General features: G+C 37.8%; 1 protein-coding gene across 3 annotated transcripts in view; it reads right to left on the reverse strand.

Annotated features, from left to right (window-relative positions):
* CADM2 (cell adhesion molecule 2) overlaps positions 1 to 23,993 on the reverse strand; it is a 1,084,078-nt gene that overhangs the window by 320,242 nt on the left and 739,843 nt on the right. For 2 of the 3 annotated variants that reach the window (XM_050959378.1, XM_050959357.1), the window contains exon 2: positions 8,783 to 8,809. The exons of the other annotated variant lie outside the window; for it this stretch is intronic. In XM_050959378.1, coding sequence (XP_050815335.1) covers positions 8,783 to 8,809 — 27 coding nt within the window. The remainder of the gene's footprint in view (positions 1 to 8,782; positions 8,810 to 23,993) is intronic. 3 annotated transcript variants of the gene reach the window in all.

Here is a 23,993-nt window from a genome sequence, read left to right on the forward strand (position 1 = left end):
GAAGTCCAGAATGATCTTTGGCTTTTGGATGAGATGTGTTTAGCCAGAATATAAACTGCTATGATGATTTATTTATGTTGGAAATTGAGAAACTTAAAGTAGTGTTGTTTAAGATAATCTTTAGTTGCTAAATTCAGTCTCATCATAGGCAATTGAGTTGTCTTCATTTGAATGCCGCAGCAAACCACAAAAGTATATCTGCAACTCAACTGTAGATGACTCTTGTAGAAAAATCACATTTTTTCTGAATTTACAAAAGAAAAAAAATACATTTGTTTGGACCCCATAAGCATGGCAAAGCAATACTATGATTTTTTCGCAAAATGTACTAGATGCCCACTAGGTTACAGATAATTGGTATTATAGTATTAAACCAATGCTGGAAATGCACTAAAATGAACGGCACATATGGTTCGAATATAGCTTTAAGCCATAGCCCACAGAAAGAGCAGGTTCCACAGTGGAAGCTCCTCTAGGACCCCATTGAAGTGCAACCTTTGCAATACTCATGGGGAGAGAAAGAAAGCAGTATACGTTCTTCAGACATAGAATGAGTTTACTAAGTGGTGCAGATGGGATGGGATCATGGTATAAGATCATGTTCTTTATGGGCAGAATCAATTTAAAAAAAGCAGAACTTTATCCACAGTTCAATCTGATGAAGGGGGAAGTGTGTTGTGGTGGGGGAGATAGATGATTATCTACCAGTTTTACTACAGATTGGGTAGTATGACAAGGAGGTGTTAGTACCATTATATAAGGCGTTGGTGAGACCCCATCTGGAATACTGTGTGCAGTTCTGGTGTCCCATGTTCAAGAAGGATGAATTCAAACTGGAACAGGTTCAGAGATGGGCTACGAGGATGATCCGAGGAATGGAAAAACTGCCTTATGAAAGGAGACTCAAAGAGCTTGGCTTGTTTAGCCTGGCCAAAAGAAGGCTGAGGGGGGATATGCTCGCTCTATATAAATATATCAAGGGGGTTAACGTTAGGGAGGGAGAGGAATTATTTAAGTTTAGTACTAATGTAGGCACGAGGACGAATGGGTATAAACTGGATATTAGGAAGTTTAGACTTGAAATTAGACGAAGGTTTCTGACCATTAGGGGAGTGAAGTTCTGGAATAGCCTTCCGAGGGAAGTAGTGGGGGCAAAAGACTTTCCTGGCTTTAAGACAAAGCTTGATAAGTATATGGAGGGGATGTTATGATAGGATCTTTAATTTGGGCAATTGATCTTGAATTACCACCAGACAGGTCTGCTCAATGGTCTGCGGGGAGATGTTGGATGCGAGGGGTACTGAGTTGCTGCGGAGAATTCCTTCTTGGGTGCTGGCTGATGACTCTTGCCCACATGCTCAGGGTTTAGCTGATCGCCATATTTGGGGTCGGGAAGGAATTTTCCTCCAGGGCGGATTGGCAGGTGCCCTGGAGGTTTTTCGCCTTCCCCTGCAGCATGGGGCACGGGTCGCTTGCTGGTGGTTTCCCTGCAGCTTGAGGTCTTCAAACCATTTTTGAGGATTTCAATAACTTGGTCCTGGGATAGGGGTTGTTATAAAATTGGATGGGTGGAGTTCTGTGGCCTGCCTTGTGCAGGAGGTCAGACTAGATGATCAGATTGGTCCCTTCTGACCTATGAGTCTATGAGTCTATGAGTATGCAGCTGTTGCCACTCTTCCTTTGGCAGCAATTTCAGAATATGATGGTCAGGCACTGCCAACTATCTGCAGAATGCACCTTCCCTGGGAGCTTTAGAAACGTATATTCTCAGTATCCTCCAAAACAAAGTGGAAGATCTTTAGCAACCTTTTGAATAAACCACAAACATGCAAGGTCTTCCTGAAGAATTTGTCACCTTTCTAGTCCCATAAAAATACTTGGTCTTATAAGAGTCCTCATTATCTCAGAAATAGTCCCGGTTATATTCATCTAGTTCATTCCATTCCTTCAAAATAGATGTCATTAGCTGCTGTGTAGATTCTGAATAGCTGCAGTGTCAAGTATGTTACAGCAAGTATACAGCATCAAAGTCACCGGTGTAGTCTCTGCCAATGAAGACTGTCTACCGCTACATCAGGAAAGCTGAATCATGGGACACAAACCTCAATTTCTGTGCTGACTCATTTGGTTGAAGAAGGATACCAGGCTTACCAATACTATCTCCTGTCTGAAACTGGTTCATCATTGCTGGCTTTGGATAACTTGATTGGTTGTTGTCAGAAGCTGAAGGAAGTGATAATATTCCGTATAGAGTAAAGTGAGCCCTTTTAGGAAGAAATCAGCTTCGTGCTTTGGCACAGAGGAGACACCTCCTTTAAGGAATCTGTTAAACAACTCTGGAGTGGTGCATCAAGAAACTGAAGGTGAAGCCTCTAAACAGTTTGGTGGCCCTGAATCAGGTCTAGATTGGCTCCCCAAAGATTTTTTAGGGTCTGTTCCAGCAAGCCCATTTCATCGTGGTCAGCACCAATTCAAAGCTGCAGTGCCCAGTTTGGATGCCCAGCTTGACTCTCGAGACTGAAACTTTCAAGCATTCTGGACCAGCTTCCTGGATGTGTTGGAGGCCAAGAGACATTTAATATACTGCATCCAGAACCTGGCTGCTTGTGGCAATATCTGTGAGCAGCTGTCACCCCTCAGGCAGTCAAACTGCTCAAAGGTGCTGCAAGAATGAGTCATCCTTTTATATCAAAGACATGATTTTACCTCATCTGGAGTTTCATAGAATCATAAACTCCAAGGCCAGAAGGGACTGTTGTGATCATCTAGTCTCACCTCCTGTATAACACAGGCCATAGAATGTCCCCCAAATAATTCTGACTTATAGAAAACACACACAGAAAAATATCCGATCTCAATTTAAATATTGCCAGTGATAGACAATCCACCATGATTCTTGGTAAATTGTTTCAGTGGTTAATTACTCTCACCATCAATGTATGCCTTATTTCCAGTCTGAATTTATCTAGCTTCAGCTTCCAGCTATTGGATATGTTACACAAGGGATTGGCTACCTTTGGCATGCACCTTGTCAGGGAAATCTGCTGGCAGGCCAGGACAGTTTGTTTACCTGCAGCGTCCACAGGTTTGACCAATCGCAGCTCCCACTGGCTGCAGTTTGCTGCTCCAGGCCAATGAAGGCTGTGGAAGTGGTTTGGGCCAAGGGATGTGCTGGCCACTGCTTCCTGCACCCCCCTTTGGCTGGAATGGTGAACCGTGGCCAGTGGGAGCTGCAATCAGCCAAACCTGCCGATGCTGCAGCTAAACAAACCATCCCGGCCCGCCAGTGGATTTCCCTGATGGGCCGCATGTCAAAAGTTGCCAATCCCTGTGTTACACCTTTCTCTGTTAGACTTAAGAGCCCCGTTCTTAATTTTTTCCCTTATGCAGGTACTTACAGACTGTAATCAAGTCACTCCTTTATCGTCTCTTTGTTAAGATGAATAGATTGAGCCTTGAGTCTTTCACAATAAAGCATGTTTTCTAATCCTTGAATAATTCTTGTGGTTCTTTTCTGAACCCTCTCCAATTTATCAATATCCTTTTGAATTGTGGACACCAGAACTGAACATGATATTCTAGCAGAATACTTATACCTGAGATTCCTGTTTATGCATCCAAGTATCACATTAGCTCTTTTGACCAGAGTGTCACACATAGAGCTCAAATTCAGCTGATTATCCACCACAATCCCCAAATATTTTTGAGAGTCATTGCTTCCCAGGATAGAATCCCTGAGCCTGTAAGCATGGCCAACATTCTTTCTTCTTAGATGTATGACTTTACCTTTGAAGATATTAAAACTCATATTGTTTTCTTGCACCCAGCTTACCAAGAGATCCAAATTGCTCTGTATCAGTGACTTTCACTATTTATCACTCTACCAATCTGTGTCATCTGCAAATGTTATCTGTGATGATTTTATGTTTTCTTCCAAGTCATTGATAAAATGTTAAATAGCTCAGGGTCAGGAACAGGCAGTTTCTTCTAGATACTAGAAAATACCAGGAAAAGTACGAGATAAAACTTTGAAATTCTCTATGAGCAAACAAGGAGAGAACCAAGACTCACTAAAGCAGGGAGAGCTGCAGGCGTCAACAATCCCAGTACATCAGCTAACACACATGGTGCTGACCAAAGTCTGAGAGAACACTTTATGAAAAGAATAGGTGTAAGAGGACTTGAAATCTGGGGATGTAGCCACGGCCAAAGGAACCAACAGTCTGCTTGGAGTCAGTCATATAACTGTGGGTTCCTCCTTTCTTTGGGTGGCAAAAATTGCTGTAGACTGACAGCATAGCAAGCCAAAAAAGTGGCAAGGAGTTCCAGGACATAGTCTCTCTGAAGATGCTAGAGAGTGGTTCCATAAGAACTCATTCCTCAAACATTCTCAGGTAAAAGCTCACTACACCGGCACTGTGGGGTTCCTACATTTCAGAGGGGGACAAGAGTGAGATGCCCTGCGCTGGAGCTGAAAGCACAGAACTTTGAGAATTGCCACTGTGCCCACAAATAGGGGAACAGACACCAAAAATGGGCATCAGTTGAGATTAGTGGGGATCTGCTGAGATTCATATCAGCAGAGAAAATCCTCCTGGAGTGAAGTGGCTAGTGAGTTACAATTTCAAATGCAGTATTAGACAACTATTTGACAACTGAGTGTTGCACTTCAAGAGGATTAGAAATTCAACCTTCTTCACTACTCAGATACAGCAATAAGAAGAAGCAGTGCTTCACTCCTGGCATCACAGAAGGTTCTTTCTTTCTACAGCCATAGTGAATAAAGATTGGGGCCATAGGACCAGTGTAGTGCTCAACTTCCTGAAGCTATTTGGTGCCTCTGCTTCAACGTTATTGGCAGTGAAGAAAAGAAAAAACAGTCACTTCCCTGCAGCCACTGGGGAAGTGAGCAAGAGGAGATTGAGGAGAATGAACAGCCAAACTTTATGGAAGATTTGCGCTTGTTACAATATTAAAGTCACTTTACTATAAGATGGTTCCAGTGTATCTATTTAGTGTGTGTGTATTTGTGTGGGTGAAAAATGTGTGTCAGTGTTCCTAGACAAATAGAGCCTGTGTATACATTTGATTCTCTTCACGTGTCCATGCATGAAAGTCCATCTCTTATTTGATTGGCAGTGCATACATATGTGGGGCAAATGCTGGGTGTTGGATTATTTCTTATGGATACCAGTCGTTTGTGTCTATGTGTGTGTTCTTGTTTGCTTGCTTATTCATTATGAAGTTGTGCAATAGTTTAACATTACTCCATAGTGTCACTGCTGACACTAGGACATTTCATATTATGCACACACAAAAGCACATTTTCAGTCAGATATTATGTACAGTGATTCCCACAAGTTTACGAATGCATGCAAAGTTTCAGCCAAAAAGGAGATTTTTTTTAACGTCATGCATGAATGGAAAGAAGTTTATCTGCAGCTTTACTAATGGTTTCACTATTGTAATTCTGCAGCAAAGTGCCATCAGCCTACTAAGTCAGATTCTACTTGAATTAGCTTTATTTATTTATTTTTGTATTTACATCTAAAAGCATTCACTTAATAATATTTACGTAATGCTTGGATTTGTCAAATATGGAATATATTGGAGTTCTTAATTCTCTTTTAAATCTGGCCTATCTCAACATAAATCTCTGAGTCCTATGCTTTATCTTTTAATTCCTAAGTAAAGCCTAAATACCTATGCTAAGTTTTCATATTTGAGTGGCATATACTGATAAGATAAGCAAGCTTAAACTGTTTAATTTATAAGAACATAAGAACAGTCATATTCGGTCAGACCAAAGGTCCATCTAGCCCACTATCCAGTCAGCTCGGCACAATCAGGACTCAGCAACTCCGGTCATGCCCTGAGCTCCTTCCTACCTCTCGTGCTTTCTGTAGGTTTTCCAGCCTGTTGCTCTGGTCCTCCATTCTCAGGGTGCTGTCTTGGAGCCCAGAGGGAATAAACAGCTAATCATCAAGTGACAAATTCCTTGTTGCCCATTCCCAGCTTCTGGCAAACAGAGATTAGAAACACCATCCTGCCTAACAGCCATTGATGGATTTATCCTAGTTCATTTTTTAACCCTGTTATAGTCTTGGCCTTCACAACATTCTCTGGCAAAGAGTTCCAAAGGTTGACTGGGCATTGTGTGAAAAAATACTTCCTTATGTTTGTTTTAAACTTGCTGCCTATTAATTTCATTTGGTGACCCCTAGTTCTTGTGTTATGAGAAGCAGTAAACAATACTTCCTTATTTACCTTTCTCCACACCAGTCATGATTTTATAGACCTCTATCATATCCCCCATTAGCTGTCTCTTTTCCAAGCTGAAAAGTCTCAGTCTTATTATTCTTTCCTCATATGGCAGCCGTTCTATCCCCCTAATCATTTTTGTTGCCCTTTTCTGAACCTTTTCCAAGTCCAATGTATCTTTTTTGAGATGGATCAAGCACATCTGCACACAGTATTCAAGATGTGGGCATACCATGGATTTATATAGAGGCAATATGATATTTTCTGTCTTATTATCTATCCCTTTCTTAATGATTCACAACATTCTGTTTGCTTTTTTGACTGCTGCTGCACATTGAGTGAATGTTTTTAGAGAACTATCCACAATGACTCCAAGATCTCTTTCTTGAGTGGTAACAGCTAATTTAGACCCCATCATTTTATATTTATAGTTTGGATTATGTTGTCCAATGTGCATTACTTTACACTTACCAACATTGAATTTCATCTTCCATTTTATTGCCCAGTCACCCAGTTTTGAGAGATCGTTTTGCAGCTCTTCGCAGTGTGCCTGGGACTTAACTATCTTGAGTAGTTTTGTATCATCTACAAATTTTGCCACCTCACCGTTTACTCCTTTTTCCAGATCATTTATGAATATGTTGAACAGGACTAGGCCTGGGGGACACCACTATTTACCTCTCTCCATTCTGAAAACTGAATTTGAATAAAATAGCTAAGCAATACTTGCTCTAGAACAGGTATACATTGCAGTCAAAAGTGACATTTTACTCAACAATGTTCCTTCAGAGTTAAAAAAAAATACATAAGGAACTATTCATTAAGGATAAAACTTTAAAATCATCACTCTGTTAAAAAAAATAGGGAAAAACAGATATTTAGGAATCTTCAGAGTGAAAAACACGTTAAAAAATCTTAACTACATTTGGAAATGCATAATCAGAAAAAAATCCCTGCGTATAACACAGATAAAACAGGGACTTTTAGGTCTTGACTCTGTAATTGGGCCCACACTGTCAGATCTGCTACAAAGCAGCCTAACATATATCATATCTCTTTTTAAATTATTAAAAATAATGGAGGAGAAAACAATGGGAGAAGAAGAAATGGTAGGGGCAACTTGAAAAGTAAATATATTAGTAATTCTAAAATATTTAATGGTATTAAGGAATCTTGTATTATTTATAGATTAATTGGTGCCCAGGTACAACTCCATCATAGGTCCTAAATACATATTCAATCCACCGCAGCCACATGCCTATTTTTAGTGCACCAGCTTTGAGCTAGTGTGTGTATATTTACCTGAGTTGGGCATTACAACTCCCAGCTGTAGTGCAGATGTCCCCTGTGGCTTGCACAAGTCCAGGCAGGGTGGAAGGATTTGTTTTAGTATACTACATAGCCCAGAAGGGGTGAAGAGTCTGCAAAGAACCCATCCATAGGGGTGGAATATTTTACATTTATTTGGGTTCACTCTGGATTTTGGGCACCCCACAAGGTGACCTCATTGGAGGCAAAGTCACATAAAACCAGAAGGTGTTAGAGGCTACGTAGATCGGAAGAACACCAGCAGGGAAACAGAGGCAAAGCCACTGTTGTACTGCACACACCCTAAAGGGTTATGAGAGAGATTCCTTTATGTCTAAGAGTAAAGTACTCAGTACTGCAGATAAATAAAAGTGAGTGAACAATTTATGATCTTCTCTTCATGGCTAATTTTTGAAAATAAAATGTTCATAATTAAGTTTTATTTCTTTGTAGATTGACTCCTTTTCTTCACGTTCCTCCTGATTCTATGGTGAAGTTATAATTCTCTATCTATAAGATTATAGTATGTTTCCGGGGCTTGGGTATGCTGTCATAAATAAAGAATTATGATCTTTTTATACTAGTGTAGAAAGAAGAGGGGAATGCTTTGGAGGCATTAATGTTCTCTACGCACAAATATTTAAGACATTTTATGACAAGGTCTAGAGATAAAAAAATATAGAGAATAGTTAAACATTACTTATTGGCATAGGAGCTGGGATTAAGAGTGCTGGGGGTGCAGCAACTCTCCCTGGCTTGAAGTCGTTTCCATCATAAACAGGGTTTACAGTTCGGTTCATTGGCTCTGAGCATCCCTGCTTACTAGGCATTTTTGAATATATAAGAAGTTTTAGCTTTTATATATATCTTGATTAGAAAAAAATAAAATAGCTTTATCTTACTATGAAACTTATGAAAGAGAGCAAACTACATGGTATATGGTTTATTTATCCATTTTTTTTAAATGTTTCCTGTCATACTGTAGCAACTCTAGCAACCCACAGTATAAAAAGAGAGTGATGGCTGATAACCAGTAGTAAACACTTTGCAATTATAGGCAATTATAGAAGCCCAAACAGGTAATCTATCAGAGCATAACTCTGATAGATGCCTTTGCTAGATTTGTAATTAAGAAAAAAAAGATAAGTCGAGGGAGATAATGTGTGCTGCAGAACCATGCAATGAAAATCAAAGAGTAGAAGTGGAAACTCACCTTTAACTTTGTTCTTGGTAGCAGCCGCTGGAACCAAGGAAAAGATTGCACAAGGAGAAGAGAACAAAGATAGATTAGACAGAGGGTCTACTTACTAAGAATACAGAGAAACTTTATCAATATTGATTCAGAGCTAACAAAAACTATTTCTAACATTATTTGACCAATTTATCTGAGGTATGTATAGTTTCTTCTGACCGATGATTCTGTCAAGAGAGATGACCTGTGTTTTGAATTTAGTTAGTATATGACCAAAAAAACAAAAAGAACAAAAAAAAAACCCCAAAGACTTTGAAAAGACAAGAAGTACAGTAAAATCATTTACCATTAATCATAAATAGCAGTTTAACATTATACATATTTCCAAAGTCTAAAAATGTATTAGCCTTACAGAACAGTTTTCCCTGTAAGTGCTCCATGCTGGATTGCATAAATGGCATGGCAGGCATTAGTTCCCCTTTGATTCTATTTCTCAGAGTTTTATTTTCCAGTATATTTGGATTTTTTTAAATGATGATTTTGATGAAAAGAAAATAAGCTAAATCTTACATTTGTGCAAGGATATGTTGACTGAAGTTTGTCTAAAGGTTTTATAGGCCTATTTCCAAATAATCTGACAGCTCTGAAAATCTATATCCAATTGTTGCTAACCTATGATATATAACACTTTGTACCTAAACATATAGGATTTCACTGTGCTGTCATCTTGCCTAATCCTGCATTCACAGAAGTGGACCAGTGCAGAATCAAAGCCTATTGCGCACAGTCGTGAAAGAGAGTACAGGGTTCCCACTCCCTTAGATGGCTGCATATACTATGCATGGATTGTGGCTCTTGCCACAATGGGAAAGATAAGGCTGACAGCCAATACTCCCTTGCATTAGAAAATGGGAGTGAGGAGGAAAAGAGAGGAGGGACAGGTGTAGGTGCAGCCATGGCTCATTTCCTTCCCATGCACCAGCCATCCAAGCTGGTTGGATGTGCAAGGGAACAGGAGCATGCTGTGTCTTGTCAAGGACTAACACTGAGTGTACAAGAGAAGCTCTAGAGAAATTGTGCCTAGATGGGAGTCTCTAAGGCACAATGACAGCAGTGCTCCCCTGGAGTGGGACAGCTACACACACTCCATACTCAGGATGATGTGTAAGTGTACAAACTAGCCATAAAGATGAAGAAATACATGAAGTGTATTTCCACATTTGCCTTCCCTCCTGTAAATTTTCTAAAGATCGTCATGAGAACTATCTTCCATTACCCAGGCTATATGCCTACTAGTGCAATTCATAATATAGAAGTATTAATAACCAGAGACTGAAATTTAACCTGAGTCACTCTTGTCAAATGTAGACTGCACTAAGATACTATGGGCAAGATTGTGCCTTTAGGCTCAGCCCAAGGCATAGGGTGTACTGTGACACTGTACTGCCCCATGAAGAACTTTGTGTAGGAATTGTGTCTCAGAAACTCACAATTCCTCCTCTGATACCCTCTGGTTGGGGGAGGGAAAGAGTTACTTTACCCCTTTTGGGGGTGCATCTTACTCCCACCATGCACCTAGCCACCTACTCTTCTCAGCAGGTATGGGGAAGGAAGAAGCAAGATAGAAGATCCAAGGATCATCAACCCTTGCACACACATTCTGCATCTTCCATTTTCACTTGTTCACAAGTGGGAGTTTCAAGCAGCCCTTCCTTTCTTCTCACATCCAGAGCCATTCCAGCAGCCCTCCTTTGGTCAGTCACGTAAGTGGTAGGGATGGGGAGTAAAGAACAATCTAACAGCGAGCCAGACCCAGCCTAATTCAAGACTGTAACTCTACTAACTCAGTCACAAAGCGTTTGTTGTTCCCTATCTTTTAATGATCCAAAATAATTAATAGTTTTGAAAATCCTGAGTGGGACATGAGACCTGAAGAATTAGTATCTACGGTACACTAGTAAATAAAGGACATACATGAGTGAGGCTGTACAGTATAATTGGAAGTAGGCCAAACTACTAGGCTTGTTAGCCCAATTATAATTTTCTGCATATTCAATACAAGTGGGCTAGATGACAGTAATGTTCTTACAGATGTCATGTTCAATACTTGTAAGGTCTTTTTCCCCATTGACAGGATGGTCCAGTTACAAGTCAATTGGTAAAGTTCAAATCACACAACAGCCAAATTAGCTGAAAGTTGTCTTTACAAATATATTTCTGTTTACTGCATGGAACCAGCTGGGGTTCTTTTCATCAATGTTTCACCCACCACCTGATGCCTGGCAGGGACAGAATTATTTTTCCTCTGTTGTCACTTACATGGATATTTTCTTTTGTTTAGGTGGGAAAATATTTTCCTTTTTAATATCTATTTTTCCCTTATTATTCTCTCTGAATTTCCTGGAGTGAGGCGTATTACAGAGAAGAACTTTTGTTTCAAAGGAGCTATTTTTCCCCCTCATCTCCTAAAATGTTTTGATATTTTTATTCTCCTCTTTTCAGTATCATTTCACCAAACAGGAGAAAGGAAAGCAAAGAGAAATTTGCCAACACTGATATTATCAAAATTGCAAACTGAAAAAGGAGGGATGGTCTTGTGATTAAAGCACAAGATGGGAGCTCAGACAGTGAAATTCTGACCCCACTGAAATTAATGGTAAAACTCCTATTTACTTCACTAGTAATAGGATTTCACCCAAAATATCTGCATTCAGCTTCTGGCTGCATCACAAGATGCCCCATGTAATCTTTGGTAGGCCACTTAACCTCTCTCTGTGCCTCAGCTGTCATCTAGCATAACAACACTCCCTTTCTTGCACCTTTCCTCCTATTGCCTGTTTGATTTATTTAGTTTGTAAGCTCTTTGAGGAAAGGATGGTCTCTTAGTTTGAATGTACACAGGGTGAAAGTAAGACAGTATGGGCCGGTATGGCATACCGGTAAAAAGTGTCCACCATTACCAGCCAGTACCCAGCTGACTTTAAAGCGCTGCCGTGGCTACCGGGAGGGCCGACAACAGTGGGGAAGGGGTGTTAAAGAGCAGCTGCCTCAGGACCAGCAATTTAAAAGGGGCCAGGGCTCCGCCCACCAGAACCCCGGGCCCTTTAAATTCTTGCTGGAGCCCTCGGCGGCACGGGCCAGGCAACGTGGAAGGGCTGTCTGGGGGACGCTGACCCCTCCAGCCCCGCCCCTTCTACCCAAGGCCCCGCCCCTTTCGAGGGTCGGAGCTGGCCCCCATACTGGTAAGTCTTCGGCTTTACTTTCACCCCTGAATGTACATCACCTAGCGCAACAGGTTCCTGATGTCTGTGGGCACCCCTGTAGTAGACGTACAATATAAATAATAAGTGGGGATAATATTTTGGGGATTAGACATTTTCTCCCTCAGTCACCTGCATGATCTCCTTTAGTTGTCTCTCTGTTAGAAGCAGTTAAATTAGCAGAACAGAAATCCAGTTCCAGTTATTCAACTCTTTCCTGTCCTCGCATCTATCTGGAGACCATTTCCTCTGCAATGGAAACACTTTAAACTACATTTGACAGTTGGTTCAAAATTAAACTATTTTCAATAGGATTGTAAATTTAGAATAGTGTTATTAGCCAGGTAGGAAAAAGCGATGAGATGGATGATAAGATTAAGGATTTATCTATAGAGAAGGATAGCACTAACAAACAGGAGAATTTATGAAAGTGAACATCTTATTCATCATATAATAGAATTTATGGGAAAAATTATTATATGTACAAATATTTGAATATTCTTGAATCTATTGATGTCTTGCCAATTTTTTTATTTTACTTTCATTAGTTTCAGTGCAGCTTCCTTTAAACATACTGAGAGCGAACCTTTTAAAACTTTTTAACAATGTCTTTCTTTTGCCATATACTTCTAATGTAACTAGAACTATTATATGCTTCAATCCTGCAAACACTGCTGTATGTCAAGTTGCTCATTTCTGTATGTGAATGTAGGATGGGGGCCATTGTCATTTTCACCACAAAGATTGGCTCAGTGAGTAAGTCTGGAAATGCGAAGACAGTTTAAGAAAATTAAATTTCAGTATTTCCTGATCATTTAAAATAAATAATTGACAATAAAACTTATTAGCTGTAGCGTAGGTACTCTCTCCTCTGTGATGGATTTGGTGCCCGCAATAATTTATAAATACTATATCTTGACCTGGTTATTGGGATATTTACTGTATGACTACCTTGGACTAAATCAACAGAGCTGTTGGGAAACAAACGTGAAAGCAAGACTATGACTTGAGGTAACATATCCCTCAACAAACACTTTGGGGGAACGTTGTTGCAAAACACTGAAGAGATACAAGGGCCTTTGGCATTGATGCTCTGGCTTGGGGAACGCATGAAACTGGTTTTGGACAGGAGGTCCAGGCCCTTGGAAGTGAGAACAAAGACCCTTGGCTGGTTTTAAAGAGGCTCTCAAGGTCAAGGGAAGAGAAAGTTAAGAAGAAGAAGCAGAGACAGATCTACAAGAAGTTTGGGTCTGGGGTAAAACAGGCCTGCTGAGGAAAGAGTGGGTATGACAGACATGCATGTAGAACTTTTGTTGTCTTCTCTTATGTTTTGATCCTACCATTAACATTAAACAATACTTTATTTTAAGAACGCTATTCTGGGTCAGTGTAACAAACTGGACACAAGCTCCTAAAGGTAAGAAAAGCAGGTGCCCAAACCTAGCTGAACCTGTGGTTCAAGAATGATCGAATATACACTATGTTATAGAGTATGGCCCAATTCAGGAGTGGGAGAATCACCAGATTATAAATTTCACAATTTATAAATGCTAATTTAAAAATGTCTTTTTTGCTATGATCATGGCAATATATTTCTCCCCTTATCTCAGCTTAAATAAATTAATAACAACTTGTTAAAAAAATACACTGAATTCATTTCCTGTAGGTGAAAACTGGATTCGATAATACATTGTGTGTTTTATTTTTTTATGATATATCTTTCTGAGTTTTTGCTTTTGTATGCCAATATTTCTAAATTACATCATTTGAAAAAAATGATAGCTACAAGATGCTCAATATTTTCCCCAAAGTCAGCTGTCTCTAAGTGTTCATTTTTATGGACATTTTTAGAAGGATTTTATATAGATTCTGTTTTTTTCTTCTCTTTATTCAGTTTTAGATTTTGTCTTTTGAAAGCTTGTGTCCTTGTAATTATTTCAATAGCTCAATAAAAAATAAATGGGGAGAAGATACATTTCCATCTGTTGTCCAGCTTACCTAACATTTTTTTCTGGTGAAAGTGAAGAGACAGCAAAGCCATGTATGTTTAGGTCCTTGAGAAAGACCTTCGGGTCAAGAAAGTGTCTTTGACCTCATCTCACCTTTATATCATACATGTTATTTATGCAGCTAATTAAGTTCCTCAGTACACTACTACTACAACATGACAGCTCCATATTTTCAAAAACAGAAGGAACATGAAAGCCGTTCACATAATCAATAGACATGATATGTTTGCCCTTTCCAGGAATTTCCTCACATTCATAGCCCATCAAAAAGACCCTTGTGCCTAAAACTCCAAATGTGGAATTACTATTAACTTCAATGGAAACAGCAAACATGAAAGATCTGCACATTTGAGCCCTTTACCGGTTTATAAAAACATTGCTTCCACTTGATTTTCATGTTTACACCAACTCATATAAACTGACTTAACTACAGCTAGATGAATTATTGATAAGAAAAATATTTAGACATAAATGGCCAGTTTTCATGTTCACAAAATATATATAAAGTGGAGACAATTTTTCTACAAATTTGATTTTATTTTCCAGTGAAATTTCCTGTGACTGCTCTCTTGCCTATTAGGTTGACTGAAAAATAAATGTCTTAAGTACTGGTCTTAACTGTTTTTGTTTGTTTGTTTGTTTTTTTAATTGCAGTGGATTGATTGGTTGTGACTAGTCACATAGATAATATGGTATAAATTCTGATTCTCTAATTGAGTGAGCTTAGCCTGTGAGACCAGGAGGGCTAGCACAAACCATTCTGACTCATTTTCTCAGAGGGATTTTTGTGTATTCTGTTTAAGTCAATCTGGAAAAAAAATGCTAGTGGCAGTTGCAAACAGTGGCTGTGCATCAGTCTGTGTGTGTGCTAGGAACATATTTTATTGCCTATTCGTTGCATAAATTATTATAGATGGAAAATAATATGATTCTTGCTAATAGGTGCTATTGAATATATACAGTTTGATCCAAAGCCCTCTGAAATAACTAGACAGATGCCAATTAGGTTCAATAAACATAGGATCTGGGCCATAATTAGCAATGGCAGTTGGGTTACCAATTTATGATGAATTGTGTAAAAAAACTTATGGAACTGGAGAGGATTCAGAAAACAGACAAGAGAATGATTAAAGGATTAGAAAATATGCCATATAATGATATAATCAGCTAGTTCAATCTATTTTGCTTAACAAACAAAAGGTTAAGGGGTGACTTGATTACAGTCTATAAGTATCTACATGGGAAACAAATACTTAATAATGGGCTCTTCAGTCTAGCAGAGAAAGGTATGACACAATGACTGGAAGTTGAAGCTAGACAAATTCAGACTGGAAATATGGCATAACTTTTTAATGGTGAAAGTAATTAACCATTGAAACATTTACCAAGTGTTGTGGTGGATTCTCCATTACTGATAATTTTTAAGTCAAAACTAGATTTTTTTCCTCTAAAATAGATGCTCCAGGAATTATTTTGGGGAAGTTCTATGGCCTGTGTTACACAAGAGGTCAAGACTAGATTATCACAAATGGGCCCTTCTGTCCTTAGACTCTATTAAAGCCTCCAGGCAATCCAGAAATAAAAGCTTCATACCTTATACTGTATGTGGATACCATTAATGACCAAACACTTTATTACATACAAGTGACTACATATTGGAACTGTTTTAGAAGAATCTGTAAGATCTATTAGCAGAATGCAGTAACACAGAAATTGCCAAACCTGAACAAACTGTTAGTTCATCTATTCTATTATACTATGCCTGGCAGTAACTTTAATTTGATTTTTCAGTTTGTTCAGTGGAAGACACAAACACAAACAAACATCCCCAACAACAGCACCCCCATTCTAATGTGCTACGCTATGAGGTAACAATGTTTAACAAAGTAATGTTTAAAAGGTATTTTACTGCTTAGATTTTACTTACGCTAGAGGCTTTTTGAGGGTATATTTTATTAGGTAAAACTTTGAAAAAAATATGCAGAAAGGGCAGCATTTCCACCATTACTTCTCAATGCTGCAACTTCACATAATGAGACTCAGTTTAGTGGATTTAAAGCATCTCTTTTTCAATCAATGTCATGTAAAATATGTTTTTAAAGTATCAATTAACGATCTACTACAATGCCAGGGACAAGAAAGTTATAATAATTATAAACATCTTTCACACGTCATGCTGAATAACATCTTTCTTTTTTTTTTTAATATGTCACTAGTTTATTATATGCATTGACTCTTCTGGTTACATGATAAATTAGTAACTGTAGGATACTGAAGAATATTCAGCTCCATAGACAGTTTGAGAAGCATGCTATAAATATAGTAACTTTGTCCTGAATATTCATCATAACTAGCATGGAGGAGATCACCAGTATCATCTTGGAGCGTAAACCTTGCTAGAGTGCAGGATTCCAGCTGGAGATGATACCAAATTAGTTGAGGAGATTTTGAAGTCTGAAATATATTACACAGTATTTTACTGTGTGGTGAGACTTGAAGATGAATATAATCATACCCTAAAGGCTCCTGTAAAAGGAATCTAGATAATGTGATTTGCCTGTCTTACAATACTACTTTTATGTGTGTTATAATGCAACTAGACACACAACTTCTACAGGCAATACAAATTGCAAGCACGCAATTTATTACTATGTAACAGCTGGGTTTCTATAAAATATTGAGCAAGTATTACTTGCACATATGTAATACACAATATAAACAAAAATAAATGCCTCTGGTCTTCAATTTTATATTTAGCCAAGGTATCAAAACAATTCTGGAAATACTCATTAAAGAAATACTGTCAGGTACTAATTTAAAACACTCCACCATATTACGTTAGGTTATGTCCTGCAGGTTCTAAGGACTTATTTCTGCCTTTTAAGCATCTGAAGATCTTTAATATCTTTTCAGCACATCTTGTGACCTATAAATATTTTCCTTCATGCAAAAAATGTGTATACACAGTCCAACACAGAGCATCTGTACTGATATTAGCTCACCAACAATTGGAAAAGGGACGGGGATGGGTACATTTAGATTAATTTAGCAAAAAGACAAAAACAAATTGGAGCCAAAGTTAAGGTTGATAATTAATAGTGAGTAATACAGGAGGATAGTGATGGGGAACTGGATGGATATCTTAAATGTTCATTTTATTTATTTAAACAAAAGGTTTAAAATTATTAGTATTTTAATAAGTGTAATTATGGGCTTTTAGCAGAGCTCCACTGAGACATACTTTCAGATTTATCTCTTTTTCAATTAAGTTTATGTTTGTGAATTGTAAATTTCCTTTACATTTCAATAGTCATTTAAAATTATCTTTAAAAATTCTCCCAACAAATTACTGCATTTCAGTCTATTTTGTCAAGAAATAGATGGAAAGCTTTTATCCCAGTCTTGACCTGATACATTATAATTACTCCTCTAGGACCGTTTAAAGCGTGGATTTCAAATCTGATGGAACATAATGGTCCCTTTGGAGCCATTGAGGCCTGTTGCATAATTTACAGATGTTATAATAGTCTAATAATTGAAGGTGTGTGTATATATATAGATATATAGATGGTATAGATATAGATATATAAAACTGTATTTATGTAATGATATATTATTCAACTAAGTATATTTTCAAGGCCTGTTTGGGCTTCTTTATAGAGACACTTAAAACAATATGAAATAGTTGATCATGTTCAAAAAGTGGGTGGGGTCGCTTGCTGGTGGATTCTCTGCAGTTTGAGGTCTTCAAACCAGTTTTGAGGATTTCAATAACTCAGTCCTGGATTAGGGGTTGTATAAAAGTGGATGGGTAGGGTTCTGTGGCCTGCCTTGTGCAGGGGGTCAGACTAGATGATCATATTGGTCCCTTCTGACCTATGAGTCTATGAGTCTATAACATTATAAGAAGCAGAGCTAGAGCTTGTACAAAAGATCCACCAATTCAAGATTGAAGAATAGTATCCAAATTCAAGATTGAAGAGTAGTATCCAAACGCATTTTGAGAGGTACAGGTAGTTATTTCTTTACTGGGAACAGAATGAGGGAAGGCAGAATCTCAAGAGTACAAATTACAGCATGAATTCTTCAAACTCTAAAATATCCATTAATGGAGTTTGGTTTTGTTTAGAGAGAAGAGGAAGAGACACTTAAATCATAAATGTGTGCATGTAGCACTGTTAAATAGGTATTTGAAAGTGAACAGTTTTAAAGAGGCTACAATTTCCTGAATGTTGTTATATTAATATTTAGCATAGCTACAATTTCCTTTGTTCTGAACATTAAAATCATTGCTCACTTATTTACATTTTCGCAGTACTGCAGCTCTTTGTGGAAGACACCTAAACCAGATTATTAAAGTGCCATTTGAAATTAGGCACCTAAATGCCTTTAAAATTATGGTCCTTAATACTTAAGGAAACACCTAATGAGTTAATGTAGGTTTTACTACATCTGTCATTACCGCTATCTGTCTGTGTCACTATTCTGGCTTGCTCTACATTTAACAGTTCTGTTGGCAAAGCTAACTCAGTTGTGGGCATGGAAATAAACCACAACCCTGACCAACATAGCTATGTCATCAAAATCTCCAGGAAGATGCAGCTATGCAGACCGAAGAGGGTATCTGTCATTGTAGCTAAGGTTGTTCAGGGAGGTGATGTTCCTATACCAACAGCAAAAACTCCTTCTTTCGGTATACACTGTGTGTACACTAGGAGGCTATGGTGACATAGTTATGCCAACAAAGGCTTCCTTTTGTAGACATAGCTTGGCTCAGTACAGACAATTTATGACTACATCATAGAAGTTGTCAACTGGTTTTGGCAACTGGATAGAGAATATTGGGATTTTTTGCTATCTGGTGAAGTATGGAAACCATTTTAGGATTGTGGAATGAACATATTTGGCTGGATGTTTCTGTTAAAATGATCAACAGTTAAATAGTTAACAATATTGATTTTCAAACTGTCCTCTTTAGCTTTCAAGTACTAATACCCAATTGAAATGAACAGGGTAAGTCACAACACTCAATGCTATTGTTTCAAGCCATTTGCCAACTCAGGAAGACAACACTGCTTCAATTTAACTGAGTTCATTATATATAATTCTTTTTATATTAAAGTTTTAAATTCTGCAATAAATAATGGATTCTAAGGCCAATTCTCCAACTGCAGAATAAACAGGCACCCTGATCATATCTCACTTCTGGATTCAGCAGCATATTTAAAATATCTGAAGAGCATAGAATTTGTGTCAGATAAAAAATGGTTAGTTAACTGGTGAGATGCAAAGTAGAGTATCCCAAGAAAGTCCCAGCCTGGGTTGGAAAGAGTCCAGCTCACAGGAGAGCTTAGAGACTGCTGTGCTTGAAGTCAAGAAGAATATGACTCCTTTCCACAGACCCAGACTCACATGGTACCTGGGTTCAATTGTAACTAGAGCTTCAGAACTGCCATTGAGAAGAACCAGTGACAAAGAAGGTAATATTCTCAGTGGTCACTTTGGTGTAGAAATTCTCAATGGCGAGGCAAGCTCCTTAAGGTAGCCCTGCATCTCTCAAGATGTAGAAAGAAAGAAATATAAATAAAATAAATAAAACCAAAGAGGGGGAAAAGGAAAATGGCAAATTCATGTCAATGAGAATAATAATAATAAAAAGTCTCAAGTCAAAGAGAAGCAAAATGCTAGTTTAAATGAAAAAAAGAAAAAAAAAGTGAAGTCTAGAGTGAAGAAGGAAAAAAAAAAGCCAACCTTCAGTGAGAAAAAGGAGATGGAAAAGGTAGACGGAAAGGGAAAGAATGATGCAAAATAAAAGAAAAAACTGAAGATCCAGAGAAGAAAGAAGCAGACTTTATTACTAGAGAACAAGCTGAATAAGAGGCAAAATAACTGTTATAGAAAACTGGGAGGGTCACATTCCTGTCATCCTTTAAAATGTACAGGTAGCCCTTGTTAAGCTTTTCAAAATTAAAAAGTGCTTCTAACACTGAGAGAAGATATGGTATTTAAAGCAATAGACAATTTAAGACTATACAATAGTCTTAATTGTCTTTCTATTATTTAAGACAATAGACAATATTTAAGAGCACCTAAAACAATAGCAGAGTGCTGACAATTGTCATTTACAGTTTATTACTATTAAATGACTTACTTTTATTAAGACCAGACATGACTCTGTCGACTCCCTGCACCTATCTATACTATATCAATGCTATACTGTTCAGGTCCATTTATGCAATTTTTTTTCTGGAAAATTCAGTCTTTAAAATAAAGCACGAAGGTGTGTGCACTCATGAACTCTCTCTCTTTCTGCCCCCACTCCCTCCACCCTGTCTCTTCTCCCTCCCCACAATTCATGCCTCTCACTCTCACTGTCTGATTGTTGTTTTTTATATTCCTTTCATTTTCCCTTCTCACTGGTGGAAGCATTCACATAAGTAAAATTAGTATGCATTGTTGGCTGAAAAGTAGCATGTACATTGCTATGTTTGAGCCAGTAGTGCATGGAATTAGGCAAGAGCCTAATAGTTATTGTCAGATGCAACTTGTTTTAAAAAACAAAACAAAATGGAAGTTCACTTTGAGATAAAGTTGCCAACCCTCCAGGATTGTCCTGGAATCTCCAGGATTAAAGATTAATCTTTAATTAAAGATTATATCATCTGATGAAACCTCCAGGAATACATCCAACTAAAATTGGCAACTGTACTTTGAGAAGTTGGAGTAGATTTTCTCATATATGTAATATCCTAGGCAAGTATAAAAATAGTGATCTTTTAAAGAAAAAAACATTACACTTGATTTAGAAAATTTACAGTAATTGCTTAATCCCTTTAATTTTTAATCTTAAGGGTAATATTTTGCCTCTCTTCTGAAGATAAAAGCCTGTTACTATGTATACTCTACTAACACCACAAAATAAAGCACAACAATGGTTGTGACTCTAGAGATGGTGCATCTGTAGCCTTTGCAGTATTCCAAAATGAGTTATTACTCCAAATTGTGTATATAGTATAAATAACAGTGCAAATTGAAATTATTCATTCACTAAAAAAAATAAATCCAAAAGAATTGTTTAAAAAGCTCAGATGAGCAAATTGCTATTGACGGGTCTAACTTGTTTCTTGACAACTATAACAAGATGCGGCACTGCCCCAATTCTTCTAAATGTGAAAATTATTACAAGTAAACTAAGCTAAATGGATATACTAAATGGAACACACAATTGCCATATTACTAGAGAATATTTAACTTCACTCAGTGTTTTAGATACAGGAATCATTTTGAAATGTCATTTCTTTGTTTGTAAGGATGTGTGATGAAAGGTTATAAAAGAATGCAAGGAGATGCTGGAGCAACTCTTTTGGTTTTGCTGTGGGATTACAGCCAAAAGACATTTGTAGTTCAGTGAATGAAGAGCAGAATAAATTCCAGCTGAGAACATGTGCTCTGTGGTATTTAACCAGGCCCATATTTGCTATCTGTGTAGCAGACTAAATTATACTGACATACTCTTGTCATGTCAATCTTTTTGTGTGTGAGTATGTAGAGTGCATAAATATGCAGTCCCATTCCTTTCGTAGGAAACAAAACAAAACAAAAGACTTTACAAGGATAAGTCAATTCTGGGGAAGTACATATGTGTAACTTATTTGATATTCAACACAGTCTTTCCAGCTTAGAAGAAGATTTCATATGCAGTCACTTACAGCATAAATAGAAACTGGCCACACAACTATGACTACTCCTCTTAAAACCTCCTAAACCTCCTCTTCAAAGCGATGTATGAATATTGTGAACTAAATAATTCATGGGATTGCAGATGCTAGTCCAAACAGCCTCTTCCTTTTTAAAGTTTCAGTTTGTAGAGCTGTGATCAAAAGCTGTCATCAGTCATGATAGTGGCATTTGTACTCACTCCAAACAAACTGTATTTGCATGTGAATGTTTCTCATTGAAATGAGATATATAATATGCCAGCCAAGACCCAACTAAAAGGCATTTTATGCCATTTAAATTCAGTCAAATTAAAGGCTGAATGCAGCCTAAAAGGTCTACTCTCAGAACAGTAATTTGACACATAATAAATAAGGACTATTTTTTGTTAGAGTAGGCTCAGCACTTGTCTGAAATTTTTACACAGCACACTAACAATGCACTGCCTCTTGGGGAATAATAAACTATAAGAAAGTCCTTGTATGTAAAATAAAGAAGTAAACAGAAACACAGGACTTAATATACTGTCAGCAGTTCAAAGATTTAATTTATTTTTGTGTATGCTTACATGAAGTATCTAAAGCTATGTACTGTAGCCAGGCAAACTGTTTGTTACTAAGCAAGAAAGAAAGAGCCTTAAATAAACTTTGGAGCTAGCAGATACACGTCTTCTTAGTAAAATACAATTGAAATGGGGGTTTCAATCCTTTTTATTACTGTGTTATAAAGGATATCAGAAATCATAGAGTTTAAGGCCAGAAGGGAGCACAAGATTATCTAGTCTGATCTCAGGGATAGCACAGGCCATCAACCCACCACCCAACAAACAAACTGAGGCTGAAGTTTTACTGCCCACAGGACTTTTAAATTATATTTAAAAATAAATAAATAAATAAACAAACTTTAAAAATGGTTTAAATGATTCGTGGTTTTTGTAAAGGGATGTAGTAACCAAAATATATTCCATGAAAATAATCTAGTGTTAATATAATGTTAAAGGTTGAGAAATTAATCCTTCCCAAAGTCAGGAAAGGCAAAGTTCAGAAAGAAAACTCAATCGTTGATCAAAATTTATAGCATCATAAATGTAATTAATACAGTATATAGTACTCCCAAGCCACGTATCACTACACATATATGGTGATATAGGCTTCCAAATTGTAATGTCTCTCTAAAATATATATTAATAAAAAACACACCAAATCTAAGGGAAATTGGTTAATTATTTTAAAAATTATGAACATTTAAACATAGCAAGATAAAACATTTCCATTTGGTTCATAGTAGATTAAAGCATTTCAGGACAGCTGTGTCTCTTCCTAGATTTATAAATTTGTGTCCTTGTATTGGAATATATCAAGGCTAATAATAAACTAGCATCTCTTACAGTTAATGCAATAGGTTACACACATTGTGACTTTTGGGAAATTCATAGTCATTTGTGCCGCCTGTAGGCTGCTGATGCAGTAGCAATGCCCTGTTCCTTTCCAAATCTCCAAGGCCAGCCATGTGGGGCACTTGCACTGCACAAAAACTGCCCCTCATGCTGGTTGTGAGGTAGACTATCACTCCTACATACCCTCCCATGTCACCAAATCAGGAGACCAGGAAACTGAGTGTGAACGTGACTTTAATCAAGTAGGTTGTGGGTGGAGCCCTCTCCAGCAGAGAATATCTCCATTTTTCATATAGGGAAACAACCAGAGTATTGTGGGCAGACGAGTTAAGCATAATCCTAGTCATCAGGAGACCTGGATTCTATTTCCAGCTCTGCTACTGAATTACTGGGCAATCTTAAGCAAGTCACTTCTTCTCTGTACTCTCAGTTTCTCCATCTGTGCAACATGGAATAGCCCAGGTGAGTCTTCTGACTCGTTTGAACTTCTGTAGAAAAGAGACGGGATAGTGGGTGAGACACATTTTTCCATGATACTCTTTATTTTCTCAATCCCACCTCTTTGGCTTTGGGGGCAGGTGATTCATGCAATATGGAAAAGTGCTTGTATAAACTGCACAGAAAATGTCAGGGCCAAATTCAGCCCTGCCATAAGCAGGCACAACACCCACTAACTTCACTTGAGAAGTATTCAGTTACATCAGGGCTGCATTTGGTCCTCCATAGCATCCCAAATCTTAGGCACCTGCAGCTAAGGGAAACATGGAAGAGCATGCTATACTACTAGACACATCATTCCTCCATCTGCACCTCTTTCTCTATCTCACACACAGCAGCCAGTTCTGGGGTAG

Source organism: Gopherus flavomarginatus, chromosome 1, assembly GCF_025201925.1.
Source record: "Gopherus flavomarginatus isolate rGopFla2 chromosome 1, rGopFla2.mat.asm, whole genome shotgun sequence".
In the NCBI taxonomy this organism is placed as follows: domain Eukaryota; kingdom Metazoa; phylum Chordata; order Testudines; family Testudinidae; genus Gopherus; species Gopherus flavomarginatus.